Source organism: Podarcis cretensis (assembly GCF_951804945.1).
Source record: "Podarcis cretensis genome assembly, chromosome: 1".
In the NCBI taxonomy this organism is placed as follows: Eukaryota; Metazoa; Chordata; class Lepidosauria; order Squamata; family Lacertidae; genus Podarcis; species Podarcis cretensis.
In genome coordinates this window covers 86,291,825-86,318,515 of record NC_137170.1, presented here as the reverse complement: position 1 = coordinate 86,318,515, position 26,691 = coordinate 86,291,825, and the positions used below count along the sequence as shown (strand labels likewise).

Here is a 26,691-nt window from a genome sequence, read left to right as displayed (position 1 = left end):
TGGCTGAGGTCCCAGGGCGTTAAAGCTGGTGTTCTGCTGATCTGATTGTTACAGATCAAGGCCATTTTCCAGCTACCAATGAGTTGAGCTGCAAGAGGAAGTGCTTCCTGGATCCCTCTTCCTGCTTAACTATTGTTCTAGATGCCCCACCTCCACCCCTCTTGCATACACCATCAGTAGTGTGTGCAGAGGTGGTAACACTGCTGCCCTGCAGCCAAAAGCCTGTCACCTTCTGAATTTCAAGAGGTGAGAAACTGCTAGCACCCATTTTGTGGCTCTTTTAGAACTGCACCAACAAGCCAGATGCTGTACCTTGTACAAAGCTTGTGTATGTCCAAAAACTGAGCAAAATCCTAGTGGTGCCTCCTGCACTCCCTATGCATGTGGGGCTGTTGCCGAGAGTGCTGCTGCCCAAGAGGAGGAAGCACACAGGACCAGAAATGTTGCAATATTTCATACTGAAACTAGGAAGCAACTCTTGCCATTTCCTGTTACACATTGTGTGTGTGACACAGGACCACTTTAGCCACCTGCTTGTTTTTCTATCAGCATCTTTCTGCAAAGGTGTCTACTTGTTTGGCCCAAAGAACCATTCTGAGATAGCACCACTCACAAATAAGACCTCCATCTTTCTTAATTGTAGAAAGATATTTCTCACCATTATGTGACAAGCTGCAGCTGCATAGCTGGAGATACACGCTGGCCTCAAAACAAAGGGAAACAGCCATTCTCTCCCCACCCCATTGGTTTTAGGGTAGTATGTGCAATTGAAAACATGTAGCAGAGGCAATCTTTCTTATCCTACTGGAAGAGATATACCTGCTAAGCTCTTCCTTTATTTGATCAACTTACTAAAAGTACAGAAGCACTTTACAGTAACTCCCCTGTATCAGCATATTGGAGAAGTGCAAGATTTGAGATCTTAAATAAATGTTGAGTTTGCCTGTGAAGCCTTCCTCATAATTCTATTTCAACAGGTTAAGCCTTTTCTCACGTGGGAATAGAAATTCTTCTGTCTCTAACGTCAGAAAAATGGAAGCAAAACTGCCAAGAGGCATACCCGCCCCTATCAGTTTCCACAAAGACACCAGTACCACTCAAAAGGATAAAATACTTTTTTATTTATAGTCTTATAGTAAAGGGAAGCCTTAACTTGCAAGACAATTCTTGGGCAGTATGTACAACATACTTCAGTTCATGGAATAGACTCACACCTGGACAGAGACCAAGCTACACTTGTATACACTAAATTCAGAAAACGTCACAAACAAGAGTGGGAAGAAGACAAAAATATAAGGTCACACACACCGACACACACACACCGACACACACACACACACACACACACACACATATGCACACTCATGCACATGTGCGTGCACATGCACACATACACACAGTGGCCTTTGCTCACTCACAGCCTGTGCCCATTTAAGTCGTTATGGGGTAACTGGCCCATTTGCCAGAGGGCAGGAGGTCCACGCTTTGATGCAGTTATTAGTACCAAGTAACAAAGCTTGTGGTGTGTATTTACATTATAAAAGCTGGCTCTAATTCTGAGAAATTCATTAAGAGGGAAGAACTGATCATGGTATGAATCTGTAGCTTCACGTCACCAATGTCCGCAGCAAGAGGAGGAATCTGATCGGATTGAGTTTCCATGGTAGGAAATAAATACCAATTAATCACTTGCCAAAGTACAAAGAGGAAATCCATCTCCCTGCTTCACCCTGAATCCTGCACCATCCCTTCAGGAAACTAGGGACATGCACTCGCATGGATCTGCATGATTCCCTTCCCCCACCAAGATCCTTCAGGGGACATTTGGCTTTGTTGTCATAAATAAACATATTTTGATGAGACAGTGACTGGTACGGCTCTAGTGAAAGGATGGAGGGGTCATTGTCACCACAGAGTCCAGGCAACCATAGACTCATGAGTTCATCGAATGGCCTGGGCATTCCTGACACTAGAACTTGCAGCCATGAGGCAGGACAAGACAAAACTACATCCTGGTCCAAGCTATGGCCGGTGTCTTCCAGAAGGTAAGCTGCCAAGGCAAGGGGTTGGGTTAACTCAAAAGGGGCCACATAGGGGCAAGGAACAGGGGAAGCTGCAGTCCGAGAGCCTCTACTAAAGAAAAAAAAGGAAAGTCCTTAAGCAGCCAGCGAGTGTCTAATGGCAGCGGGAACAGGGGCCTCTTCTAGCTGGCCTCCATACGAAGCTTCTTCCGGCTCTGTGGCTCTTCCAGCTCAGACTCTGAACTGGAGTCGGAGCCTCCATCAAAGGCGGAGATGGTACTGCCCTTGGGATTGGTGTAGAGGCTGTTGTCTGAAGAGGAATAGTTGGCCTGCAGCTGAGCACTTGACCTTGCCTTCTCCAGGGCACGAACTAAAAGGCAAGAACAAGCATATGGAAATAGGCTGGGGAAAAGTAGGCGCTGCACGTAACATGAATATGCTCTCATGTTGGTGATCTTAACACTTGGCTGACAGAATGTTATTGATTGGCATACTCTGCTTTTAAAAAACTAAATGTAGTTAAGGTAGTATAAACACAATTTTTAAAATCAAAATTAAAAAGAAAGATTCCCAAATAACTTTCAGTTCTGTAACTAAGATTGGTATACCTCTAAAGATGTTAAGGCCCAAACTGGGGGAAGATTGAGAAAGTTTTGGAAATATACCACTTTTTCCTAAGGTCTGATTAAAAAAACCAGTCATAAGTTTGGGGAATATTATGTGAAATAAATTATATTTTTTCAGAAAGATTAGTGAAAGTATGTTAATTGCATTATGGGGAAATTCATTTGTGTTCTTCCTCTCTTTTCTGTTTGTATCATAGGACTGAACCCAACTAAGTTCTACTCAGAGTAAATCCACTGAAATTAATGGATCTAAGTTAGCCATGTATAGTAATGCCAGTTTTTGCCATACTGTTGACAGCTCAGCCCATGGCCCATATGTGTGTCCTAGTCAGGACATTCTGGCACTTTAAGTCATCAATGCACAAGAGAGAGCCTTCTGGTTACACACAGAATGTAGATCTCTCTGTCTTGGGAAGTTTGGTTCCATTTTTAAAATTATTCTGCTGCCCATCAAAAACATTCATTTTTTTTAGCAAGCTTTCAACTTGCCTGCAAATTAGCAATGGCTGTTGGTTCACTGGCTCTTTAATTGTTTGTCTGTTGCTCTTTTACTCACCTGTTTCCATAGCTGAATTTTGATTGTATATTTAGTTTTAGTTATGTAAGCTGCCTTGTGTTTCCGTTTGGAACAGGAGGTGGAGTAAAAAAAAATCTTAACAAATGCCTGCTGCACTCCGAAATGAACCAGTGTAGTTCAGTGCCAGACTATTAATCTTCCATCAATACACCTTTGCAATTAACTATTATTGGGTTGTTTTATGCCCCCTGTTCCCAGTGTCAGAAGCAGAGGTGCAGTGAAGTTGGGCTTTAAGGTTTGATAAATCCTGTGTGTATGTGTGTGTATGCACGCACGCACGCACGCGCACACACACACACACACATACACCCCCCCCAGCACTGTGAAACTTGCTACTTATACTTCTGCCTAGTGGCAACCATTAGTCCTCCCTTGTGAGCAGCAACTTACCAGCTTTAAATATGTCGTAATTATTCGGCTTGAGAAAACTTTGTATGCTTCAAAACAGGAACATGCCACTCACTTACACTGTACCATCAAACAATCCCACCGTAATCACCATCCTGGCATAAACTGTACATCTTAGGCAAGGGAGAAAGACTCCTCAGAGCAAACCCCAATCCTTGGGCTGTTTCGAATGACTGTATTCAATGGCTTCATTGCCAATGTGCAAAACTTTGGATCTTCTCACTCCAACCACAACCTTACTTCATGGGTTCCTGATCACTGGACACCTTACAGCCGTCTCCCCCAACTTGGTTTCCTTCAGGCTTCTTGGACTAACTCCCATCAGCCCCAGCCAGCAAAGATATGACGGCTGGGAGTTGTAGACCAAGACATATTGAAGGCACCAGGTTGGGGGAGCTTCCCTGGCAGAGAAACACGGATAGCAGAGGGTTTTGTTGAGAGGTGGCACAGTATCCTTACCCAGTGGCGTAGCGTGGGGGGTGCAGGGGGGGCCGGCCGCAACATCTGGGGGTTAGGGTTAGGGTTAGGGGGCGCAAATCCAGGGTTAGGGGGCGCAAATTACTTGCCTTGCCCCGGGTGCTGACAACCCACACTACGCCACTGTCCTTACCCATAAGATGGCATATGGAGTGCCCTAACGCAGCCTCACTCACCTTGCTGCTCCAGCAGGGCGTTCTGGCGCTTTAAGTCATCAATGTCCTGCTGGTGTGTGTGGTTTTTCCGACGCATGTACTGGATGTACTCTGTGGCTTTATCTAGGATTTGGGCCCGGGATGCCTGTTGCAATAGTAGGAAAAAACACACACCAGATAAAGTCCTAGTTCACGAAGGCAGCGTCTGATATTCCCCTTCTGCAGGGAGGCTAGAAAACTGATTCCTCAACCCAGTCCACATTTGACTTAGGTTCAATCTTGAAGTCCATGTAATACTTGCAAAAAGTTCAGCACTAGAGAAAGCAACTTTGAGACTCAGAATATGTTAACTGTTTTCCAATCCCACTATACTGAGCTCCTGAATCAATTGTACTAATGACACCTGTTCCCAGTACTAAAGCAACAGCAGATGGAGCAATCAATGAAACTCCTACAGGGAGCTATAGACTTGAATCATTCCCCATGCCAGCAATTCTGCAAACAAATCCTTCTGCTCACAAGAGCTCTTTCAGCAAAGTAGAGTCTTCCAACTGCTATTCAGTATCCACAGAACAATCTGCTGTTTTCCTCCATAGAGATAAAGCAACATGCAAATTATTCCCATATTATTGGCATTTGAGCATAATGTTCCCTGACCATCAAAAGAGACACTTAGATCACTTAACAGCAAAATTCAACACTGTGCTACCAAATGTTTGCTCACATTGTGGGACCCTTTGTCCTCCATCCTCTGAATGGATCTAGAGGGTCCTCCCCCAGCCCCCAAAGAAGATTTTGGGGCATGTAGGTGGAAGGAGAGGAACAGGAACGGGAAGGCCCATTGCATGAGCAAAAGTTCTCTCTACTCTTGTATGGACACCACTGGATACCATCCTAAAACAATAATGCAGTGCTCTGCTGCACCTATACTTCTCCTGGCTTACGTTTTCGCTCAGCAACTGGGACTGCAAAATGCTGGCCATCTAACTCAGCAGCAGCCTGAAGCGATACAAGGCAATTGCTTACCTGCTCTCATAAGAACTCAGGTTCGTAAAATGTTCTTGGAAAGTTTTTCAAAGCTGCTTGTAGACTATATATGCATGTATATTTTTAATGCAGTACTCATATTTATACTGAGGTTACTGATTAGAAGACTCAAGTGGGATGAGAAATAAGAAAAAGGGCTGCTGATGGCTTCAACTGCAGACTGGAAAGAAAAGGAAGGAAGGAGAACCTAGTCTGAAGGCATTTTTGAGGGAAGGCTCTCTCCATTACTGGATGCTGCTGGATCAGACAAACCTGCTCTATGGAAGGTCAAGGAGGCAGGCTGTACTGTCCAAAGGACTGGTTGGAACTGCTTTGTTTTGATGGGCTTCAATTTCCCTTTGTAAGCAGGACTAAAATTATATCATGTGCACTTTATCTGAAGATGTTTTATGAAAGACATCATGGCTCTCATTAAAATACGTGAAGCTCAAACCTGAATAAGCAGCTATGACAGATTTGAGAGGGCCAGGGTCCCTTGCACAGAAAGTTGCATCTATTTTACGAGATTTGTATACTGCTTAATTGTAATAACCTCTAAGTGGTCTACAGATCTGGACAGCAATACTTGAGCTCGGTTACGTATTCAGTAGCTTCACACTGTTCCTAAATGGAAGCAGCAAGGCTGGCAAAGCACACCCCCATCACCTGTAAAAAACTGTTTATTAAAGAAAGAAAACACAAAGCAGGCCTATTTTAAAGCATCATTGTTAGCTAAACAGCTGCATAACACAAAAACAATGCTGATATGCAGTTAAGTTTTAGTTTCATTTTCAAATTGCAAACATTTAAAGAAGGAGGATATTTATGGTGGTGCAATAAGATGGCAGACAAGAGGCAAATACACATATTTGTATTTAATTTTTGAATAGTCACATTTGTATTTGCCAACAGATATTCCTGTTTTTAACATTTTCTTCTGGTTTTTATAACAGGAACGTACAGCTCTAAGCTAAAGAATAATGCAATCACAGAGAAACATAGTTAGGCAGGCATAAGCTCTGTGGTTGTTGTTTTTTTAAAAAAAGGTTTCATTTCTGATGTGGTAACAATGCCAACATCCTTTCTCAGTTTTAAAAAGGATCTGTTCTAAAAGGTTGAAAGTATTCTACATTGCCATTGTGGCTGGACAGTGTTGTATGCCAAAACAAAAACCACTAGTTCTATACTGTCCACATAACTTTGTTGTCAATTTAGCTATAGTCTACTTTTCAGAATTAAACCTGGTACTTGCCACTGTCAAACTATTTCCCCTCTGGGACTTTCATCGTGTGAGTTCTGTGAACAACCCTGCTTATATGTAGATCTTGCCCAGCTTCACTATGTTCTCATCCTGCCACTAAATGTACTGTCCCTCTCTACCAGTGCTCCAGGAACATTTGGTCGTACATGAATGTATCATAAAATGTGCAGCATATATAGACCCACATCTATCATTTTCTTTCTTAATATTTCCTGACACTGTGTATAACCTGGCAAAAGTTATGTCCCACTGAGTTTGGTGGACAAGTTAAGTGTGTCCTTAACCCTCTCATTAAAGTTAATGGGACTTGGAAATACCTTTTTTTACTGGAATTTGCCCATTTCTTCTTCTATTGATGGCTGCAGCATTTCTTCAGAATGCAATTAAGGTTGGGCATGACAGTCTCTACAATTAGCAAATGAGAAACAGCAGCAAATATGTCACTTTTAGTAATTAATCCAAGTGACTCTACTTCCCCCAGCACCTGCATGCATCAACTTGGTACTTTATGGTTCATGGTCCCAGTATAATGAAACATTTCTTCATTGTCCACCCTGCCCTACTAAGTTAATTTTGCTTGCAAAAATGCCACTCTCCAAGCCAGTCAGAAGATCTTGGTTTGACTTTCACTATGTGGCTCTGTCTCGTATTGCAGAGGTGGGGTTGGGTGGTGGGGGACATACCAACTGTTGTAAGTATGAAATTTTGATAATGCATATGAAGTGCTTTAAACACTTGAAAGCAATATGTAAATGTTATTTATTATTATTGCTACACAGTACAAATTTTAATGCAATTTGCTTTTTAATTCTCAACATTGGGGGGGGGGACACTGCATGTGCCATTTTCTCATTTCTTTCTAATGAACTCCAGTTGTCAACATGAAAAGCATATTCTGCTATTGGTGTTTATGAATTCTAACCTGGGAGACAATAAGCTCCCATTATTGTTTATTTGACTGCTCTTAGCGTTTTGGAGGCAATTTACCACAAGCTTATACAGCAGTGGCATATTTTCACTTAGTTCATAGCTGGTTTTCAGCTAACCTGGTTGCTGAATCTCCTGTTTGCTTCCAGATTGTCCATTAAACTTGAATTGCTTACATCTTCTACAGTAATCTGCTTTTTTGCTTTCTAAAAAATAAATGAATAGAAGTGTAATGCAGATTTTCATCAAATTGCATTCCAGTGAAGTATCCTCCCACTGGAGTCAAGCGGGAATAAAGAAAGATTTAAACACAGACGGGCTACCCTTTCAGACCCCAGTCACAGAATATGGATTTGAGGGTTATTCCTTTTAATACAAAGTTTCAGAGCCTTGCCTTATTAGCAGCAAGAGCTTTTCTGCTCTTGAAAACAGAAGCTTGCCAAAAGCTAGGCTTCAGGTTCAACATAGTAGGCTGTCCTCAGCTAGAGACAGTCAACTCCTCTGCTCCTTCTTTGATCAGTGGTGGGACCTTTTTTAATTATATCTGTGTGTCAAGTTGAAACAGCAAAGGTGCAGACAGAAATCCATAATGTTAAACCCTGAACAGGTTATCAAAAGCAATGTAGGACCCCAAGCTAGACTTACTTTTAGAGGTTGGGTTAAGCTGGCAGGCAGACCATTAGTCCTTACTGAAATCTAACCAGGCCTTAAAATGATCATTTATGCCCAACTAGTTACACTAGACACCCACAGGGCTCCTTTGTTTTCCCCCTTCCCACACTGGAAATAGGCTTGAAAGAAGAATCCTATTGTGGTCAACAGTATAGGTTCCAACATATGTACAGTGTGAGAGATATTCCCTTCAACAGTTTATAGAATTTGCAAATAAACTCAAACCCCAAATGTTTAATAGGCTTTGTACTAGAATGCGGATGTGCAATAGAAAATGCAGTCAGATGTTCATCAAATAAATTGTAACTAAAGTGTTTAAATGGTAAAATACCAGTGCTAGGGTTCAACAATAGGTTTATGTCATTTTTATGTATTAAACAGAAACTGGTGTTGACCCCATGCTGTCACTGCATCCCAGATACGCAGAACAATATAAGCATAATGGCTTTCAAATATTTTGAACTCCAATGGAGTTGACATCACCATAAAGAAACCCTGCCAATCAATCTCCCCAAACAGGGCATAAAATTCCAGGCACTTTACTCAGAAGCTTGCACTAACCTCAAAGGAGAATTCAAAAAGCAGAAAAGCAGGCCACATATTTTAACTAACATTCATTTATTTATTATTTAGAAACATTTATAGGCCACCTTTATGAGTCAATGTCACAACAATTTAGGCTGTATACATGTCATACATTTGAAGCACATGACTTTGAATCCCCAAAGAATGCTGGCAACTGTAGTTTGTTAGGGGTGATGGGAATTGTAACTCGGGGGGGGGGGAGTGTAAACTACAGTTCCCAGCAATTGGGCGGGGAACCCTGTACTTTAAATTTACAGTGTGTACCGTATTTTTCGTTCTATAGGACGCACATTTTCCCCTCCAAAAATTAAGGGGAAATTTGTGTGCGTCCTATAGAGCGAATGCAGGCTGCGCCGCTAAGCCCAAAGCCAGAACAGGAAGATGGAGCACTGCGGAGTACTCCGTCTCGCTGCTCTAGCTTGGGGATGGCTACGCGCACAGCCTCTCCAGGGCAGCGGGGTGCCTTCACCCCGCTGTCCTGCAGAAGCTAGCAAGGCTGTTCCCAAGCCAGAACAGCGAGACGGAGGGTTCCGTCTTGCTGCTCTAGCTTGGGGACGGCTCCGCGCAAAGCCTCTGCAGGGCAGTGGGGCGCTGCGCTCCAAAGGCTTCAGGGATCTTTGAGTCTGGCGGTGGGGGAAAGCAGCGCTTCCCCCCACCGCCAGCCCCACAAGCTCTGGTGAATGTACCTTGAACGCACCTTGTTTTAGAGGGGGAGAACAAGAAAAAAAAAATTTCCCCTGTTCTCCCCCTCCTATGGTCCTGTGCGTCCTATGGTCCGATGCGTCCAATGGAGCGAAAAATACGGTACATAGCCTTATAGAGTAATACATTAAATACAGAAATGTATCCAACATTAGTCATACTTGTAACCCACTGAAATTCATGAACATGACCAATAGGGCTGAGAGATGTCTGATTAAGCATTGCTATACACCATGGGTAGACAAACTAAGGCCCGGGGTCTGGATCTGGCCCAATCGCCTTCTAAATCCAGCCTGTGGATGGTCCGGGAATCAGCATGCTTTTACATGAGTAGAATGTGCCCTTTAATTTAAAATGCATCTCTGGGTTATTTGTGGGGCATAGGAATTAGTTCATTTCCCCCCAAAAAATATAGTCCGGCCCCCCACAAGTTATGAGGGAAGGTCTGCTGAAAATGATTGCTGACCCCTGTGATACCCCGATATATCACAATGTCTGAAATAAGGATGGAACTATGTAGAAGCGAATGGGGTAGTGTCCTGGGAACTGCTACTAACGGATACATTTAGTTACCTTTAACATACTGTTGCAACTGTTATTTTATAGTACAAAGCAACAAGGCGCGGCAGACCTCATAAGAGAAGCAATGACAGGCTTCACAATTTCCCCCACATCACAATTTTTTACATAGCATGCACATGCATCGTGATTTGTGATATATCGCCAAGTCCAATATTATGAAACTTTTAACATAATGTGGACTTCTAACCAATTTTGGACAATGTATCAATAAATCGCCCAGCCCTAACAACCAGTGTAGACCAATTAATTTCAGTGGGTCTCCTCCAAGTAAAAGTTAAGTTGGATACTACAGTAAAATAATAAAATACCATAAAAACAGACTATACCACAGCATTAATAAAAACCTGAGTTCTGGCAGCTTTGCCTACATGACCTGAGTACTAAGTGGGTGTGTCTTGACAATGTCTAGGACAGTGTCATCAGAGGTGACGGCACATAAAAAATGTTGCCTATCAAGCTCAGTACCTTGTACTGAGCCTCTGCAGAAAACCCTGTAGGTATTGTAACCACTGGTGATTAACAGAGCACAATTTCCTCATTCCTTTTTAGAACAGCCACTTTAGCACTAAGGAAAGCTAAAAGTTACCTGCTAGCATTATTTATTCATTACCTGCAAGTATAGAGAAGAAAGGCAAGGAAGTCAACCTTCACACATTCTCTGCACACCTAGGGCTAATTCACACAAAACTCTACTCATGGGTGTTTGCTCCTTCTCAAGACTGAAGGATACCCGTCTCAACTGTTTGCCACAAGCCTAAACTGAAATTCTACATGCCAATATTTCTAAGTGCAAATTGAGGGGCGGTCATGTGCTCATGGCAAATAACTGAAAACACCCCTACAACAAAAGCAAATTTTCAATGTGGGTAAAGCAAACACAGATGACTAATCACAAGCTGAGATCCAATGAAATGTTCCTATATCACCCTCATCAAGGAAGAGCTGGATGGATCAGGAAGAAGCACCATCTCTCTTCAGGCCTGTGAAGCCACGTGGTAAGAGACTTTCCATTATTTAGAAATGCTTGATGGAAGGGTAAGTTACTTCTCACAACAATATTTCATCTTCATTTTACTATTAGCTTTCTGAAGCAGCCGAAACATTTCTATATGCAAACTCTTTGGGACCTTTGCAGAAGTACCTTCTAAGCTGTATTGGCACTGGCTCCTTCCTGCTCAGAAACTTAAGGCAAAATGGGACTGGGATGCAATTCCTTTGTGATTAACAGACAGAACCCAGGGGAAGATCATCACTTCTCTCAATAAACTCACCTTCTCTCCCTGAAGTGATGGCACAGAGTCCCGCAGGCTGTGGAAACTGTCCTTTATGTGGTCCCTACGTTTGCGCTCCAGTGCATTGTGGTGAGCACGTTTGTCAGCCTAAGACAGACAAAACAGAGAACAAGTATTAGAATCATCACTGTCCCACTGGGCAACAAGGCATGTGGCTGTCGCTGAACACCAGCCCCCTAGATTACTGTGCACAGAACAAAAAGGAATGCTCTTTTGAATCAAAACTCTGCTAAGAGAGGGGAAAAAACAAAGGGTCAGCAAAAGAAGCATTCAAGGCTGTTCAAGTCCAGAGCAAGCACACAAAACAAGTATGATTAGTAAAGAGGAGGGTGGGCTTTTGCCCTGCAGCAAGTTCCTTGATCAAACTCATCTGCACATGATTGTTCAGAAAGACTTTTGTGACGCCTCCTGGACTAGAGATTATCTGTCCCCAAAGAGAGCACTAAGATTTCAAAATATGCTCCATGATTTGCTAAGGACGGGAGTCAGAAGACCGTTCCCAGTAACAAGAATTTCTGGGGACTGCATTACAGAGAGACTTCAAGTGCAATTGCCAAAGCACTGCAGGAAACATGGAATATCACCTTATCTGTTCATAGTAAAAAAGAAAAGATAAGACTACTTTGTTTCACTATAGCGCCGCAGCTGAACATTTAAAATTCAATGCCATTCAAAATCCAAAGCTAGGTCCTTGATTGAAGAAACTGACTTCAACACCTGGATTATTTTTATGTAGGAGCTCCATGGTGATAGAATGCCATTCAAATTTCATAGTAGAAGCAGCCGAAGGATGTGAACACAGCTGCAACTCTATCAAAGACTGCTCAGAGGATTTCTGGGAGAAAATATATTTCCAGAGTAGCACCACCATCTACTGACACATGCAAGATCAGCTACCCTAGTCCTCAACTCCCACCATGTACCTAGGACTCACTTATTACAACCCAGATCCAATAATTCCCAATAGCCATTCTCTACCAGAAGATCATTGTCATTAGGCCCTTTGAAGTGAACTGTTTGTCAAAAAAACACCCCCAAACCCCACCCTTCTTTCCTATCCCTCACCAGAATGGACACCACACCACTAATGGTCTATGCCATTTAAAGTCAAATATAGTGCAACAGAAGATGCTGCTTTAAGTGTCACACCTGAATTTATCATTAAAATCTCACACGTTTAAGTAATTTTTTTCCTTCAGGAAAAAGACTCATTTCTGTTTAATTTAATCCCTCTCTAATTATGAAGACCGATCACAGAAAAATATGGTGTGCTTTTCGGATAGCTTTTTGAAGCAGCTTTAAAATACATTTAAATTATTTCTGAAGCACATCACATTTACACCATCTCTGGCTTCCTCTTCCTCTTTTCTGGACTGACTGATACCCTTTTGTTCTCATTGCCTTTTAAAGGCAATTCCGGTGGCTCACTGAACTCAAACTATGATTAATGAAACCCCACCTTTCAAATGTCAAGGCAGTCTCCAGTCACACAGGTTTGGCAATGATCCCACACCCAGCTCCAGACGCAGAAATTGTCTGCCAGATGTAAACAGGCACTCTGGGTGTGGCTGGACCCCAAATCCAAAGCACAAAGAACTTATTTCTGTCAGTCATAGTTCCCTTTAGGTCACCTTGTTAGAGGAAGAGCTTGACTAACAAGGAGTGGTCCAATCTTTTCCTCTGACACAGGTCACTACAAGGTTCAGAACTTTGTGGTGGCAAAGTAGGAGACACACAGGTCACTTGGATCTGCCAGACAGTTACTACTTTAAAAAGGAAAGGAAAGGAAAAACAAGTTCGAGGGATAACGATGATATTTGTTGTCAGCCCATCTACAGTTATTAAGCTGTGTGCATCAAGAGTGCATGTGGCAAGCTAGCTATGGTGAAAAGGCAGACTAAATTCCAAGTTCACATACACTATCTTCAGAGATCTCAAGCCAAGAACTGGCCAGCAGCAAAATGCTTCAAGGTTAGCCAAAGAAGAAAGTCACTCAAATCATACCAACACGTAGAAAGAAAGAAAAATAATCATCCTGAAAAAGGACTAGGACCCAAACTCACTAGTGTCCTATGGTGTTACTTAAGGCCACGCCAGAAAAGAAAATGTGCAATTTAGTTAAGGTATTGAGTAATGTGAAAAAAACACCAAATTGTTATAAATGTAAGTCCCTATGTTAATAATGTGCCAAATGATACAATTTAAGGAGATGATCTTCCATAGCTTCTAGCTTTGTAGGCATTTGAAAAGTTGATGCAAAGCAGTTGCATATGTATAAAGTGCTGCCCAAATGACTTTAAGGAGATCAGGAAAGTAGAGGAAACTAGAAGAGCCTCAAATCTGCTCACACTAGTTGCCAAGTGGCTGCACTGGTCTCTAAGATTACATAAGAAGCCATGAATATGACCATGGTAAAAATAGGGTAAAGAAAAATATACTGGTGATATTATCTGTATCCAGAGAAATAAAATAGAGAAGGTATAACTCTACCTGACACACTGCACTGTAGTCAAGTTACCACAGAATGACGAAAGTGCTAGTTGCAGACACTTTCCCATACAGGAGTTAATTTTGAGGTAGTGTGATAATGATTACTGGTTGCATCTATAACACCACTTTCTTACAACCAGTTCAGCAAATAGCCACAGAATCTTCCCATGGACCACAGTAGTTGTAACTATTTCCAGTTACCCTTTAATACTTGGCCATGTGTGTGCTTATAATAAGAATCTACTTCAGTGTAAAAACTAGGATTTTATTTATTTTAAAGAATTTTATAGAAGCCTAAACGAATAGACATAAAAAAGGTTGCAAAATAGCTGGAGAGTGCCCAACAAATATGTCATAAACAAATATGACAGAAGGCCACTGCCTAATTGTCCACAGTTCATGGGGTAGTACTGCTAAAATTATTAGTGCCACTAACAAATGTTAATGCTAGTCACAGCAGCACCGATATATTCTAAAATTTATGTTATCACATGTCCATTCAGGCAATTTTATTGCATGCTGAGCAGTGTTAGAAATTAGGCAGGTGTATTTTGCTACTGGTGCGGGTCCAATTGTGACCATGTGGAGATCTCCAGATACCAGGTTGGTGACTGACATCTCCATCTGGTTGGCCTCTCCAGCTTTCTCAAGCAGGTAAGCAAAAGAGCTTATTTATTGCATTTACATGCCACCTTTTTCTCCAAGGAGTACATGATTCACCCCTCTCACCAATTCATCCCTACAACAACCCTGTGAGAATCATAGAATTGTAGAGTTGGAAGCGATCCTGAGAATCATCTACCCCAACCCCCTGCAATGCGGGAATAAACAGCTGTCCCATACTCTGGTATTATCAGCACCATCCTCTAACCAACTGGTGAGGTAGGTTAGGAGGCTGTGACTGGTCCAAGGTTACATAGTGAGCTTTATGATTGAGTGGCGATTTGAACCCTGATCTCCCAGGTCCTAATCCGACATTCCAACCATTACATCTAGGGTACTTCTATACATCTACTATGGGGCAGCTATATAAATTAAGTAGGTAAATAAATATGCAAAAAGCAAAATGTCACTTAGAGGAGGATCCGAAATATTTTTCTTGAAGCTTGAATTTGTTTTATTCTGGATTGTTGTATTTGATGTTTTAGTGTGCTGTAAACTGCTTTGAGATTTTTTCTTTAAAATATAAAGCGGTATAGAAATGAAATGAAGAAGAAGAAATTCCCGGGGGGGGGGGGCGGGGCGGGGGGAAATGGTGCCTAGACATTGAGTTGTGGCGACTGTAACCTAAGTTTAATGTGCCATCTGGCTTATATATGTGAGTTTCTAACACTGATGCTGATCTCAAAAGCCAGTTCAACTAGCTAATTTCACCAAGCAGGTATGTATTGCCATATTTAGGAGTGTTATAATAATTTAAAGGCAAACTATAAAAACATTGACCATTGAAAATATAACCCTGCTCCCCGTTTCATAGCTGGTACATTTCATTGTTAGTTCTAGGGAATTCTAAGGAACCTAGAAAACCAAGGTAATGCAGACGAGCTATGCTTTTTCTATTAAGAGAAGCCCAATATCACAACTACGGCCAAGGCGACACAGATATCATTGGTTGTGGTATGCTAAACATCACGTTTCCTCAAATCGCTTCGTAACAATGGGCCCAGTTAACAGTGGATATAGCACCTGGCCCTACTGTAACGTATTACTGGCAATAATTCAAAGCAAGTGAATTGCATTTAGGAAAGACTGCCAAATCTAATCCAATGAGTTCTGGTTGGCACATGCCAGACTAAATGCCGAATAAGGATAGCAAGAAAACACTAGCCTCCATTCATCAGAGTACAGTGGCCCACTGCCATGCCACTCTCCATTACTACCTCATCAGCTACTTTCAAAACCATTGGACTGTCCAGGAAAATATCAGCTCCTGGCAAGGAAAGAGGGCTGAGAAGAGGGAGGAAACCAATATCCTTCTGTCTTAATAGAGTCTGACAGTTAGAACTGTGTGTAATGTACATGAACTCATGGATATGAACCCATTCAAACCAGAAAAGAAACAGTGGAATTTAGCTCTGAAAACCCAATCTTGGTTTTATAACTTGCCAGGAGTCAGGCAGCTGAATATAAAGGAGGGATCTTAGTCTTTTATTCAGGTAAGTATGTTAAGACATATCATGAGTTTGACAGCAACTAGGCCTACACTGAACCAAATGCTGGGGAAAGTCCGTTGAAATCTAGCCCTAATGCTGCACATTGAAGGCTCCGTCTTTGGCAGCTGAAAATATGTATTTATCATATCACAATGGGCATTTGGTAGCCTCGCAACATTCTGCTTTATCTCAACCTGAAAAGACAGTTCTCAAAAGAAGCAACTCTTACAGCATCAACAGCAGCACAATAGACTTTGAACCACATGTGACAATTGTGGCACACAGTAATTTTACCCTAGTCTTCTAAGTACACAAGACTCAAACCATGGGTAGGCAAACTAAGGCCCGGGGGTCAGATCCGGCCCAATCGCCTTCTAAATGCGGACCGCAGACGGTCCGGGGATCAGCGTGTTTTTACATGAGTAGAATGTGTCCTTGTATTTAAAATGCAGCTCTGGGTTATTTGTGAGGCATAGGAATTCATTCATATTTTTTTCCCAAAATATAGTCCGGCTCCCCACAAGGTCTGAGGGACAGTGGACCAGCCTCCTGCTGAAAAAGTTTGTTGGCCCCTGCATCAAACAGTCACCCATCCAAAAACTTACAGATTAACATAGCAAGCTGGATGTGACTTCAGTTTGTATTCCATATTGCCCTAAAACAGAACTCTTTGGTCTTTACAACAGGGTGGGCTAGCCTATGGCCTTTGAGATGTTGTTTAAGTCCAACCCACATCAGCCAGAGCAAGCGTAACCAATGCTCAGGAATGATGGGACAGGAGATACTGTGCAACAACAGTGGAGGTCTACTTCTGCTTTCTAGTGCCCCAATTACCCCCATAAAATATAAAATGCTAGAGGCAATATAGGTAGCCATTAGGGCTGGGCGATGTATCAATACATGGTCCAAAATCAGTTCAAAGTACTCAGATAATGCAGGCAAAGCTGCAAGAACTCAGGCTTTTATGAATGCTGTGGTATAGTCAGTTTTTTATGGTATTTTATTATTTCACTGTTGCATCCAACTTAACTTTTACTTAGAGTAGCCCCACTGAAATTAATTGGCCTAAGTAGATCACTAGGGCTAGGCGATGCATCAATAAATTGTCCAAAATTGGTTGGAAGTCCACATTGTGGTAACAGTTTCATAATATTCGGCATGGTGATATATCATGAATTATGATGTGTGAATGTGCTCCTGCAGCAAATCAGAAGCAGCGTAAGCCCTGCCAGTTGTCCGGGTTCCAAAAGAACGTTCGCAAACCGGAACAATCACTTTCAGGTTTGCGGCGCTTGGGAGCCAAAATGCCTGAGTCCCAGGGTGTTTGGGATCCAAGGTACAACTGTACTATAAAATAACAGTTGTAACAATATGTTAAAAGTAAATAAAAATGTATCTGTTTTAGACTCCTGAGTAGTAGCAGTTGCCAGAGCATTAACCCATTCATCTCTACAATAGTTCAATCCTTAATTCAGACATCGCTCAGCCCTACTAGCTACTGAAAGCATGATGTTTCTCAGAAACATGACTTTTGGGGACAATATTCCCAAATTTCTATATGGAATGGCAGCCACAAGCCTATGCTCATCTCACGCAATTGGCAAATATTTAGTACTCTCCTTCACATACTGGCATTCACCAATACAACAGAGAAGTGCCTTTGAATTTGTAGTCATCACAAATTAAATTATGTAGCTATGTTACAAAACTCAAATAAAAGTTGTTCTCCTAAAATATAATGAGTAATCCAAGTACACTGAGTGAATTCTATCATGGTGCTCACCCACCATAAGAATCAAAAGGAGGTTCAGTATCTCACAGGAACATTGCTGCCATATACCAAGTTAGACCATTGTTCCATCTAACTCAATATTGTCTATACTGACTGGCAGTGGCTCCCCAGTATTTCAGAGAGTGGTCTATCCCATTCCTACATAGTGATGCTGGGGACTGAACCTGGAACACTCTGCATGTAAAGTACATTCTCTACTCCTAAGCTACAGCCTCTTTCCCCTCAAAAAATGCGCCACAGTTAGAAAGTCCATTTACAAAAATGGGAGGACTTGAAACAAAACAATCCAACTACAGGTAGCCGGAAGGGTTCTAGCACACACACTACACCATAAACGCAACACACATCATTGAGGTATATGAAGTGCTTTTAATGCAAGTGAAGTGCTACCTGTTAGTTGCTCCCCCCCCAACACAACTGGTTTCTCAACACCTGCAACTGCACATTGCGAACATGAATTTGCCAGAATAAAACAAAATAGACATTTTCATTAATGATCAATAAATTTAATGTAACTATTCACACAAAATTTGGAAAACATAATGCTGATTTTTCTCACCTATTCAGCTTTAGTCAACTTCCTAGCAGCTCTCTGTGAAACATCACCCACTTGCCTTCAAGCTGGTCATATTTTAAAGAAAATGTCAATAGCTTAAAATTCTTCTGGAGACCTACTGTTCCTAGGAATACCCACCAGAAAGTAAGTAGAAATAATTTTGCTTCTTTCTTTAGCTACATGAATTTCAGTGGTTGCATATTTCACCATGGAAACAGAATTCTTTTTCTAAGGTTTTCCTGTTTAGCACAACAAGGAGGAAAAGCGTCTTACACCTTGATTTGTTAAACTGAGTAAATATTAAGCTGGACCTCTGTACATTCTCTAAAGCAAGGCAATTTGAACTGGACAGGCATGTACAACAGCAACTAAGTTAGTTTTTCTCAAGGTGGATCAGTATTCATTATTAAAAACCAGATTTTATATAACATCCTTTAAAATGGAATCCTAATCTAATACAAATGTTAAGCTCTACACTTACAATCTCTTAAAACTAAATCATAGCAATCTCTTAAACACATTTACTGTTAAAAAGAATGCTTTTCTATTTAAAGATGCATAGAAGAATACATATAAGGGGAAATATGTATTTTGGCAAAAAACAAAGAAACCTGATACCAATCAACATAAATACATGACTTTTTTGTGGCATCCTAAGGGGCACAGGTTTGTATGGTTCCAGCATAGGAGTTACTCCTGTTTGTGGAAGGAACTGAGATTTACTGGATGCTCCTGCTGGAAGGTGGGGTCACAAAGCCCCGTCCCACTCTGAAGGAGCTTTTCAGGGGAACAGAGGAAGTTGCAGGAAGTAAGAGCCTCCCCATCCTTCTTCTAATGGGAGTTTTCAAATTATTGATATTTTTGACAATCAGCATGGACATTCACTTTTTAGTGAAGTTTCCTTTTTGCCCAATAACTAATGTTTAATGGAGCAGGTGCAAATTTGCAGCCAACTTGCACTGCATGGCTGAAGGTTTTGGATTATACTGCTGGTTTATATAAAAGCTGTGTTTAGTTGCAAGTCAATATGCTTTGCTATAGAAACTAGTCAGTATGTATGTTCAGTAGACATGTAGATTTCAAATAGGAAACTTAACTTAAGTTTGACATTTTTTCTTTACAATTTAATTAGAAATCAATCCACCCTTTTTCTAAAATGCTGACTATACATTAAACACTACTCTCCATTGCACTTTTATCCACACTCAACAAGCAAAGTTACTTAATTAAATTCCTAGAGGCTGTAGTATACCAGCATCCACAAGTTTCTAGTGCTACAATACACTACAAGAAACTTTCCAACTGGCAAAGGCAATGCAGAAAAACCCTATCACTGGCTGTTCTGCATGGTCACAAACAAAGCTGTGCATCACAGTGTAGATTTCAAGAATAAGAAGGCTTTAAACCTGAAATTCGCTTTTACTATAAATTGCTAGGGATGCTAGAAAGCACATCCAAGTAGCACACACACACACACACACATATAAAAATTAAATATTCAACAACTGAGTCAGAGTAAGCTGCTTTGTGGAAGTTTTCTGTAGAGGCCAGCATTTCCACTATAATCCACTAAGGAGATTAAACACCAAAATAAGAGAATTCCCAGCTTCTCGCTCATTAAATCCCCTGGCAGCAGCAGCAGGAGGGGGGCTCTTCCACAACCCTCTTGGAACCTTCAGCATGCAGCATCCTGCAAGCAGAAAACCCTTCGAAGCCCCAAAGAGGTCTTTCAAAGACAGTGCACTTTGCTGCCCTGAAAGATAAGGCTACAGACCAGGGATATACATTTTAAAACACCCACCCCCGATTGTGGATGTCTTTTCTCTGAATCCCCTGCTCCTCCAGACAGCGTGTCTTCGTCTCTTCCAGACTCCCAAGGAAATAAATAGTGCTATATACTTTCTGCCAATGTAGGCAATTCCCCTCTGCAGTATATGATTCCATCACATGCCTGGCCTGGGAGGCGGGATGCAGCTCAAGGGTGAAACTGCCAGGGCTCCCATCACAGCCAACCCTCCTCACCCCACTGCAAAATTGTGGTTTCGGCCTTTGCTGCGAACCATCTATATTCAACACGACAATGGCTGCTCCCTGCCCCAGATTTTCGACTCTCCACTCATGGCCTTCAGCCCACAGTCGCCCCCCCCCCAAAAAAAACCTCTGAGCACCTCGTCCTTTGCTTCCCCCTCTAATCCCTTCGCCTCCCCCCACCTCCAAGCACCACCATCACTACCCAGCCAAGCTGCACGAGGCCTAGATAAAAGTCTCCTCCCCTGGAGCCCAGCCCGGGAGCAGCTCCAGCCTCGCCACCGCCACAATCTCTCCCAAACAGGTGTCTGTCTGTCTCTCCCACCCCAGACGCAGCCGCCCCCCGCCCCTCTTCCTCCCCCTTCAGGCGAGACTGCGGGCCAGGACGAGGCGCCTGCCAACAACACACACAAACACTCCTGCTCCTCCCCCTCGCCGCCAAGCCGGGCAGGGGCTCCGGCCGCCGGGCCTCTCTCTCCGCCCGAGGAGCCGGGTGGGGGCCGGGAAGCGAGGCCTGTGGAGAGATAAGCACCGGGGGCTGAGATCTCGGGAGACCCGCGCGGGTGTCCCTGTCGGCGCACCGACTGGCCGACCGAGCAAAGGCCGGGAAGGGCAGCGGGGAGGAAGCGCCACGAGAGACTCACGTCGCTCTCCACCTCGATGTCATCGTTGTCGCTCATGCTGCCGATGGTGCTGCCGTCGCCCGGCCGAGCGGCTCGGGGGCTTCCCTGGCGCGCGCTGCGGGCCCAGCCGCGGAGAGCGACGAAAACAGCCCCCGCGCAGCGCAGCCAGAGCAACAGCGGCGGAAACAGCGGCGGCAGCAGCGGCAGCCTCCGCCTCCACCGTCGTCGTCGTCTTCTTCGTCGTCGTCGTCGTCTCCGTCTCCTCCTCCTCCTCTAGCATCAACGGCACACGCACCTCGCACTGCACGTGACTGGCTGACCCCGCGCCGTCGGCTCGCCCTCACGCCGTCGCCTCTTCCCCGCAAAGCATGCCGGGGGATGGAGTCCGCAGCGGCGTACTGCGCCGCAGACGCCGCGCAGCTCCGAACTATACTTCCCGGAAGCCTCTAAGGCAGCGGAGGGCCTTTGAGGTCAGATCATGCGCTTGCGCAGTGCCTACCGAAGTGCATTGTGGAGGTCGTAGTCCTCAGCAAAAGAGGAAGGACTCTGCTTCCCGGCAGCCTAAGGAGGGGACACGTGGATGGGAGGAAAGCGAGCACGATCTATTTAAGCATCATCTGTCTCCTCCCTCCCCCCGCCTCCTATTGACTTTTTTTTTTTTTACTTTAAAGAGCGAATAGCGTTATTCTTAGGAAGAGGAAAAACAGCAGAAGGCCACTTCTGGCAGTTATCTACATAAGCCAAACTGGGTTATTTCAATGCAAGATATCAGCCAATACATGGAAGGAAACGAACCAAACGTTAAAAAAATGGTGACACTCAGAAACCACCGAGGGAGAATTTTGGTCTCCCTGGATATTCTGTAACAAACTGGAAAGTTGTCTTACTTCAAAAAGGAGATTCCAACAGAATGGCTGAGTTTGAATTCACTTGTAGATCTGACACTCCGGCCCAATCGACTAAGAATGGCCATTTCATTGCCGAAGTTGCTGCTGTTTCTAAGTGTTTATGATTTTTGTTTTCAGTTGTGTGTTTTGGTTTTCCCCCATATTTTTTAGGAAGGCTCTTCTGTTGTTGTTTAGTCGTTTAGTCGTGTCCGACTCTTCGTGACCCCATGGACCAGAGAACGCCAGGCACTCCTGTCCTCCACTGCCCCCCGCAGCTTGGTCAGACTCATGCTGGTAACCTCGAAAACACTATCCAACCATCTCGTCCTCTGTCGCCCCCTTCTCCTTGTGCCCTCCATCTTTCCCAACATCAGGGTCTTCTCCAGGGAGTCTTCTCTTCTCATGAGGTGGCCAAAGTACTGGAGCCTCAGCTTCACAATCTGTCCTTCCAGTGAGCACTCAGGGCTGATTTCCTTCAGAATGGAGAGGTTTGATCTTCTTGCAGTCCATGGGACTCTCAAGAGTCTCCTCCAGCACCATAATTCAAAAGCATCAATTCTTCGGCGATCAGCCTTCTTTATGGTCCAGCTCTCACTTCCATACATCACTACTGGGAAAACCATAGTTTTAACTATACGGACCTTTGTTGGCAAGGTGATGTCTCTACTTCTCAAGATGCTGTCTAGGCCTGTCATTGCCCTTCTCCCAAGAAGCAGGCGTCTTTTAATTTCGTGGCTGCTGTCACCATCTGCAATGATCATGGAGCCCAAGAAAGTAAAATCTCTCACTGCCTCCATTTCTTCCCCTTCTATTTGCCAGGAGGTGATGGGACCAGTAGCCATGATCTTCGTTTTTTTGATGTTGAGCTTCAGACCATATTTTGCACTCTCCTCTTTCACCCTCAATAAAAGGTTCTTTAATTCCTCCTCACTTTCTGCCATCAAGGTTGTGTCATCTGCATATCTGAGGTTGTTGATATTTCTTCCGGCAATCTTAATTCCGGCTAGGGATTCATCCAGCCCAGCCTTTCGCATGATGAATTCTGCATATAAGTTAAATAAGCAGGGAGACAAAATGCAGCCTTGTCGTACTCCTTTCCCAATTTTGAACCAGTCAGTTGTTCCATATCCAGTTCTAACTGTAGCTTCTTGTCCCACACAGAGATTTCTCAGGAGACAGATGAGGTGATCAGGCACTCCCATTTCTTTAAGAACTTGCCATAGTTTGCCATGGTCGACACAGTCAAAGGCTTTTACATAGTCAATGAAGCAGAAGTAAATGTCTTTCTGGAACTCTCTAGCTTTCTCCATAATCCAGCGCATGTTTGCAATTTGGTCTCTGGTTCCTCTGCCTCTTCTAAATCCAGTTTGCACTTCTGGGAGTTCTCGGTCCACATACTGCTTGAGCCTTCCTTGTAGAATTTTAAGCATAACCTTGCTAGCGTGAGAAATTAGTGCAATTGTGCGATAGTTGGAGCATTCTTTGGCACTGCCCTTCTTTGGGATTGGGATGTAGACTGATCTTCTCCAATCTTCTGGCCACTGCTGAGTTTTCCAAACTTGCTGGCATATTGAGTGTAGCACCTTAACAGCATCATCTTTTAAAATTTTAAATAGTTCAGCTGGAATACCATCACTTCCACTGGCCTTGTTATTTGCAGTGCTTTCTAAGGCCCATTTGACTTCACTCTCCAGGATGTCTGGCTCAAGGTCAGCAACCACACTACCTGGGGTATATGAGACATCCGTTTCTTTCTGGTATAATTCCTCTGTGTATTCTTGCCACCTCTTCTTGATGTCTTCTGCTTCTGTTAGGTCCTTTCCACTTTTGTCCTTTATTATGGAAATCTTTGTACGAAATGTTCCTTTCATATCTCCAATTTTCTTGAACAGATCTCTGGTTCTTCCCATTCTATTGCTTTCCTCTATTTCTTTGCATTGCTTGTTTAAGAAGGTCTTCTTGTCTCTCCTTGCTATTCTTTGGAAATCTGCATTCAATTTCCTGTATGTTTCATGATCTCCCTTGCATTTTGCTTGCCTTCTCTCCCCCGCTATTTGTAAGGCCTCATTGGACAGCCACTTTGCTTTCTTGCATTTCCTTTTCATTGGGATGGTTTTCGTTGCTGCCTCCTGTATAATGTTACGAGCCTCCATCCATAGTTCTTCAGGCACTCTGTCCACCAAATCTAAATCCTTAAACCTGTTCCACACTTCCACTGTGTATTCATAAGGGATTTGACTTAGATTGTATCTTACCGGCCCAGTGGTTTTTCCTACTTTCTTCAGTTTAAGCTTGAATTTTGCTATAAGAAGCTGATGATCTGAGCCACAGTCAGCTCCAGGTCTTGTTTTTGCTGACTGTATAGAGCTTCTCCATCTTTGGCTGCAGAGAATATAATCAGTCTGATTTCGATGCTGCCCATCTGGTGATGTCCATGTGTAGAGTCGTCTCTTGTGTTGTTGGAAAAGCGTGTTTGTGATGACCAGCTTGTTCTCTTGACAGAACTCTATTAGCCTTTGCCCTGCTTCGTTTTGATCACCAAGGCCAAACTTGCCAGTTGTTCCTTTTATCTCTTGACTCCCTACTTTAGCATTCCAATCCCCTATAATGAGAAGAACATCCTTCTTTGGTGTCACTTCTATAAGGTGTTGTAAGTCTTCATAGAATTGGTCAATTTCAGTTTCTTCAGCACCAGTAGTTGGTGCATAAACTTGGATTACTGTGATGTTAAAAGGTCTGCCTTGGATTCGTATCGAGATCATTCTATCATTTTTGAGATTGCATCCCAGTACAGCTTTTGCCACTCTTTTGTTGACTATGAGGGCCACTCCATTTCTTTTACGGGTTTCTTGCCCACAGTAGTAGATATGATGGTCATCCGAACTGAATTCACCCATTCCCGTCCATTTTAGTTCACTGATGCCCAGGATGTCAATATTTATTCTTGCCATCTCATTTTTGACCACCTCCAACTTACCCATGTTCATGGTTCTTACATTCCAGGTTCCTATGCAATATTTTTCTTTACAGCATTGGACTTTCCTTTCGCTTCCAGGCATATCCGCAACTGAGCGTCCTTTCGGCTTTGGCCCAGCCGCTTCATCAGCTCTGGATCTACTTGTACTTGCCCTCCGCTCTTCCCCAGTAGCATGTTGGACACCTTCCGACCTGAGGGGCTCATCTTCCAGCGTCATAACTTTTATATGCCTGTTGTCTTTGTCCATGGAGTTTTCTTGGCAGGGATACTGGAGTGGCTTGCCGGTTCCTCCTCCAGGTGGATCACGTTTGGTCAAAACTCTCCACTATGACCTGTTCATCTTGGGTGCCCTGCTCGGCATAGTTCATAGCTTCTCTGAGTTCTTCAAGCCCCTTCGCCACGACAAGGCAGTGATCCATGAAGGGGTAAGGCTCTTCTACTCGATTACATTTGTGTAGCTGAGATTACTATATTGGCAGGATCTGGGCTGCCCAGATGTAGAATGTTACCTGTAGTACTAGAAACCTCACAGAAAACATAGTAGACAAATGTACACTCAGACATTTGTTGGCAAACCCTAAACCGCCATACTGTGATAAGAATTTTGAGGTCTTAGATATATGTTAAATGTTCATAAGTGTACCAACCAAGCGCGTACGTAGATCAGCACAGGAAGGCAGACCTGGAACCATTTTTGATCCCAAACTGTCCCAAACTGACCAAATGTTTTCTCTGCAAGGTCAAAGGAAAATGGGAAAGCCTCCCCATTGTCTTTTCCTTCACAAATCCTGTCTTAATGTCTGTGTTTGGATAGGGTGAGCCTGTGACCTGACTTAGGAACTAAGTATTTATCATTACATTTATTTATCATTACAAAAGACTGGCCAGGCTCCCCAGGGTATCTAATCAAGTAAGCAGGCAATCCAATCACGTGACCATTAAACAGGTAACCTGTTAGAGGAGATAAACAAGTCATTCAGATTTCTGTTTCAGACCACCTTTTCTGCGATGTAGGTATGTGGGGGGTGGTCTTGAGCTCCAGGGCAGGGAATTTAAAATGTCCATATAAGGCCTTGCACACCATTGTTCTGGGTTCTTCCTCCTTTCCTGCGTGTGAGGGGAGCACCCTGTTGCAACAGATCAATAAAGATCAGGCTTACTAGCTGCTTTGCTTCTCAATATTCTCTGGTTGGCCTCTGCTATTTTCTCCTACTAATAGGGAACCTACGTAAGGACTCTATATGGGCTCTTGGATACCCCATAAGGGAAAAAGGGCAGATTTTGTTTATACAATACAAAAGTGTTTCATACAGTTAAGTCTTCATAACCAGACTTCCCAACTGTCGTAGAAAATTTAGGGTTGGCTTTTGCACAAAAATATGAGTCACATTGCTCCACTCCACTCTGACCCTTAACCACCACTGCCATGCAACACCCTTCAGGGAGATGTGGCCTCTGTGCGGAAAAAGATCGCCTACAACAATTTTAAGGTTTGTTCCCATATGGTATCAGTACAGATGAAGGCTAGTCTATAAATATTTTAAATAATAAACAAGCATATAGACAAATTGCTGCTGAGCTGCCTTTATAATTGTGAGGCCTGAGATTATGATGCAGCATCCTCAGCTGTTGCCATTGGCTACAGACTATCTGTGACATCACAAAAGAACATGGCAACCTAGTGAATATGGAGGATGTGAATTAGCAGATGGACAAATGTGATCATCTGGCTGTGGGGTGCTATGGAGTGATAAGGCAACTTTACTTGATGAGCAGGATCACAGCTTGAAAGTGGCTGATATCCATGGTAAGGAGCTGACTGATGTCTGGTGATCTATGTCGCAAAAGCTGGCAGATATTGGTGGATGTAAGCT

The 26,691-nt window shown here is 43.2% G+C and overlaps 1 protein-coding gene and 1 long non-coding RNA gene across 3 annotated transcripts; one reads left to right on the top strand and one right to left on the bottom strand.

The window, feature by feature from the left end:
• Positions 1-1,101: 1,101 nt before the first annotated feature.
• Positions 1,102-21,153, bottom strand: MAX (MYC associated factor X). Of its 2 annotated transcripts, none has more exons than XM_079986229.1 (4): positions 20,975-21,153; positions 11,292-11,398; positions 4,286-4,416; positions 1,102-2,391 (listed from the first exon to the last, which is right to left on the bottom strand). In XM_079986229.1, exons 1-4 carry the CDS (start codon positions 21,008-21,010, stop codon positions 2,204-2,206), a joined length of 462 nt encoding a protein of 153 aa, XP_079842355.1. In that variant the 5' UTR covers positions 21,011-21,153; the 3' UTR covers positions 1,102-2,203. The 2 variants fall into 2 exon arrangements, with proteins under 2 accessions (XP_079842355.1, XP_079842356.1); XM_079986230.1 differs by having other exon boundaries at positions 4,286-4,409; positions 11,291-11,398; positions 20,975-21,146.
• Positions 6,963-11,284, top strand: LOC307221610. The gene is made up of 3 exons (XR_013841430.1): positions 6,963-8,905; positions 8,938-9,356; positions 9,407-11,284. It is a non-coding gene; the product is annotated as an uncharacterized lncRNA (long non-coding RNA).
• Positions 21,154-26,691: the final 5,538 nt, after the last annotated feature.

Coding starts and splice junctions, on each gene's coding strand:
- MAX (XM_079986229.1), bottom strand. CDS start 21,010: ATGAGCGACAACGATGACATCGAGGTGGAGAGCGAC. Junction 11,399..20,974: donor ACATCGAGGTGGAGAGCGAC/GTGAGTCTCTCG, acceptor TGTCTGTCTTAG/GCTGACAAACGTGCTCACCA. Junction 2,392..4,285: donor CGCCCTGCTGGAGCAGCAAG/GTGAGTGAGGCT, acceptor CTTGCCTTTTAG/TTCGTGCCCTGGAGAAGGCA.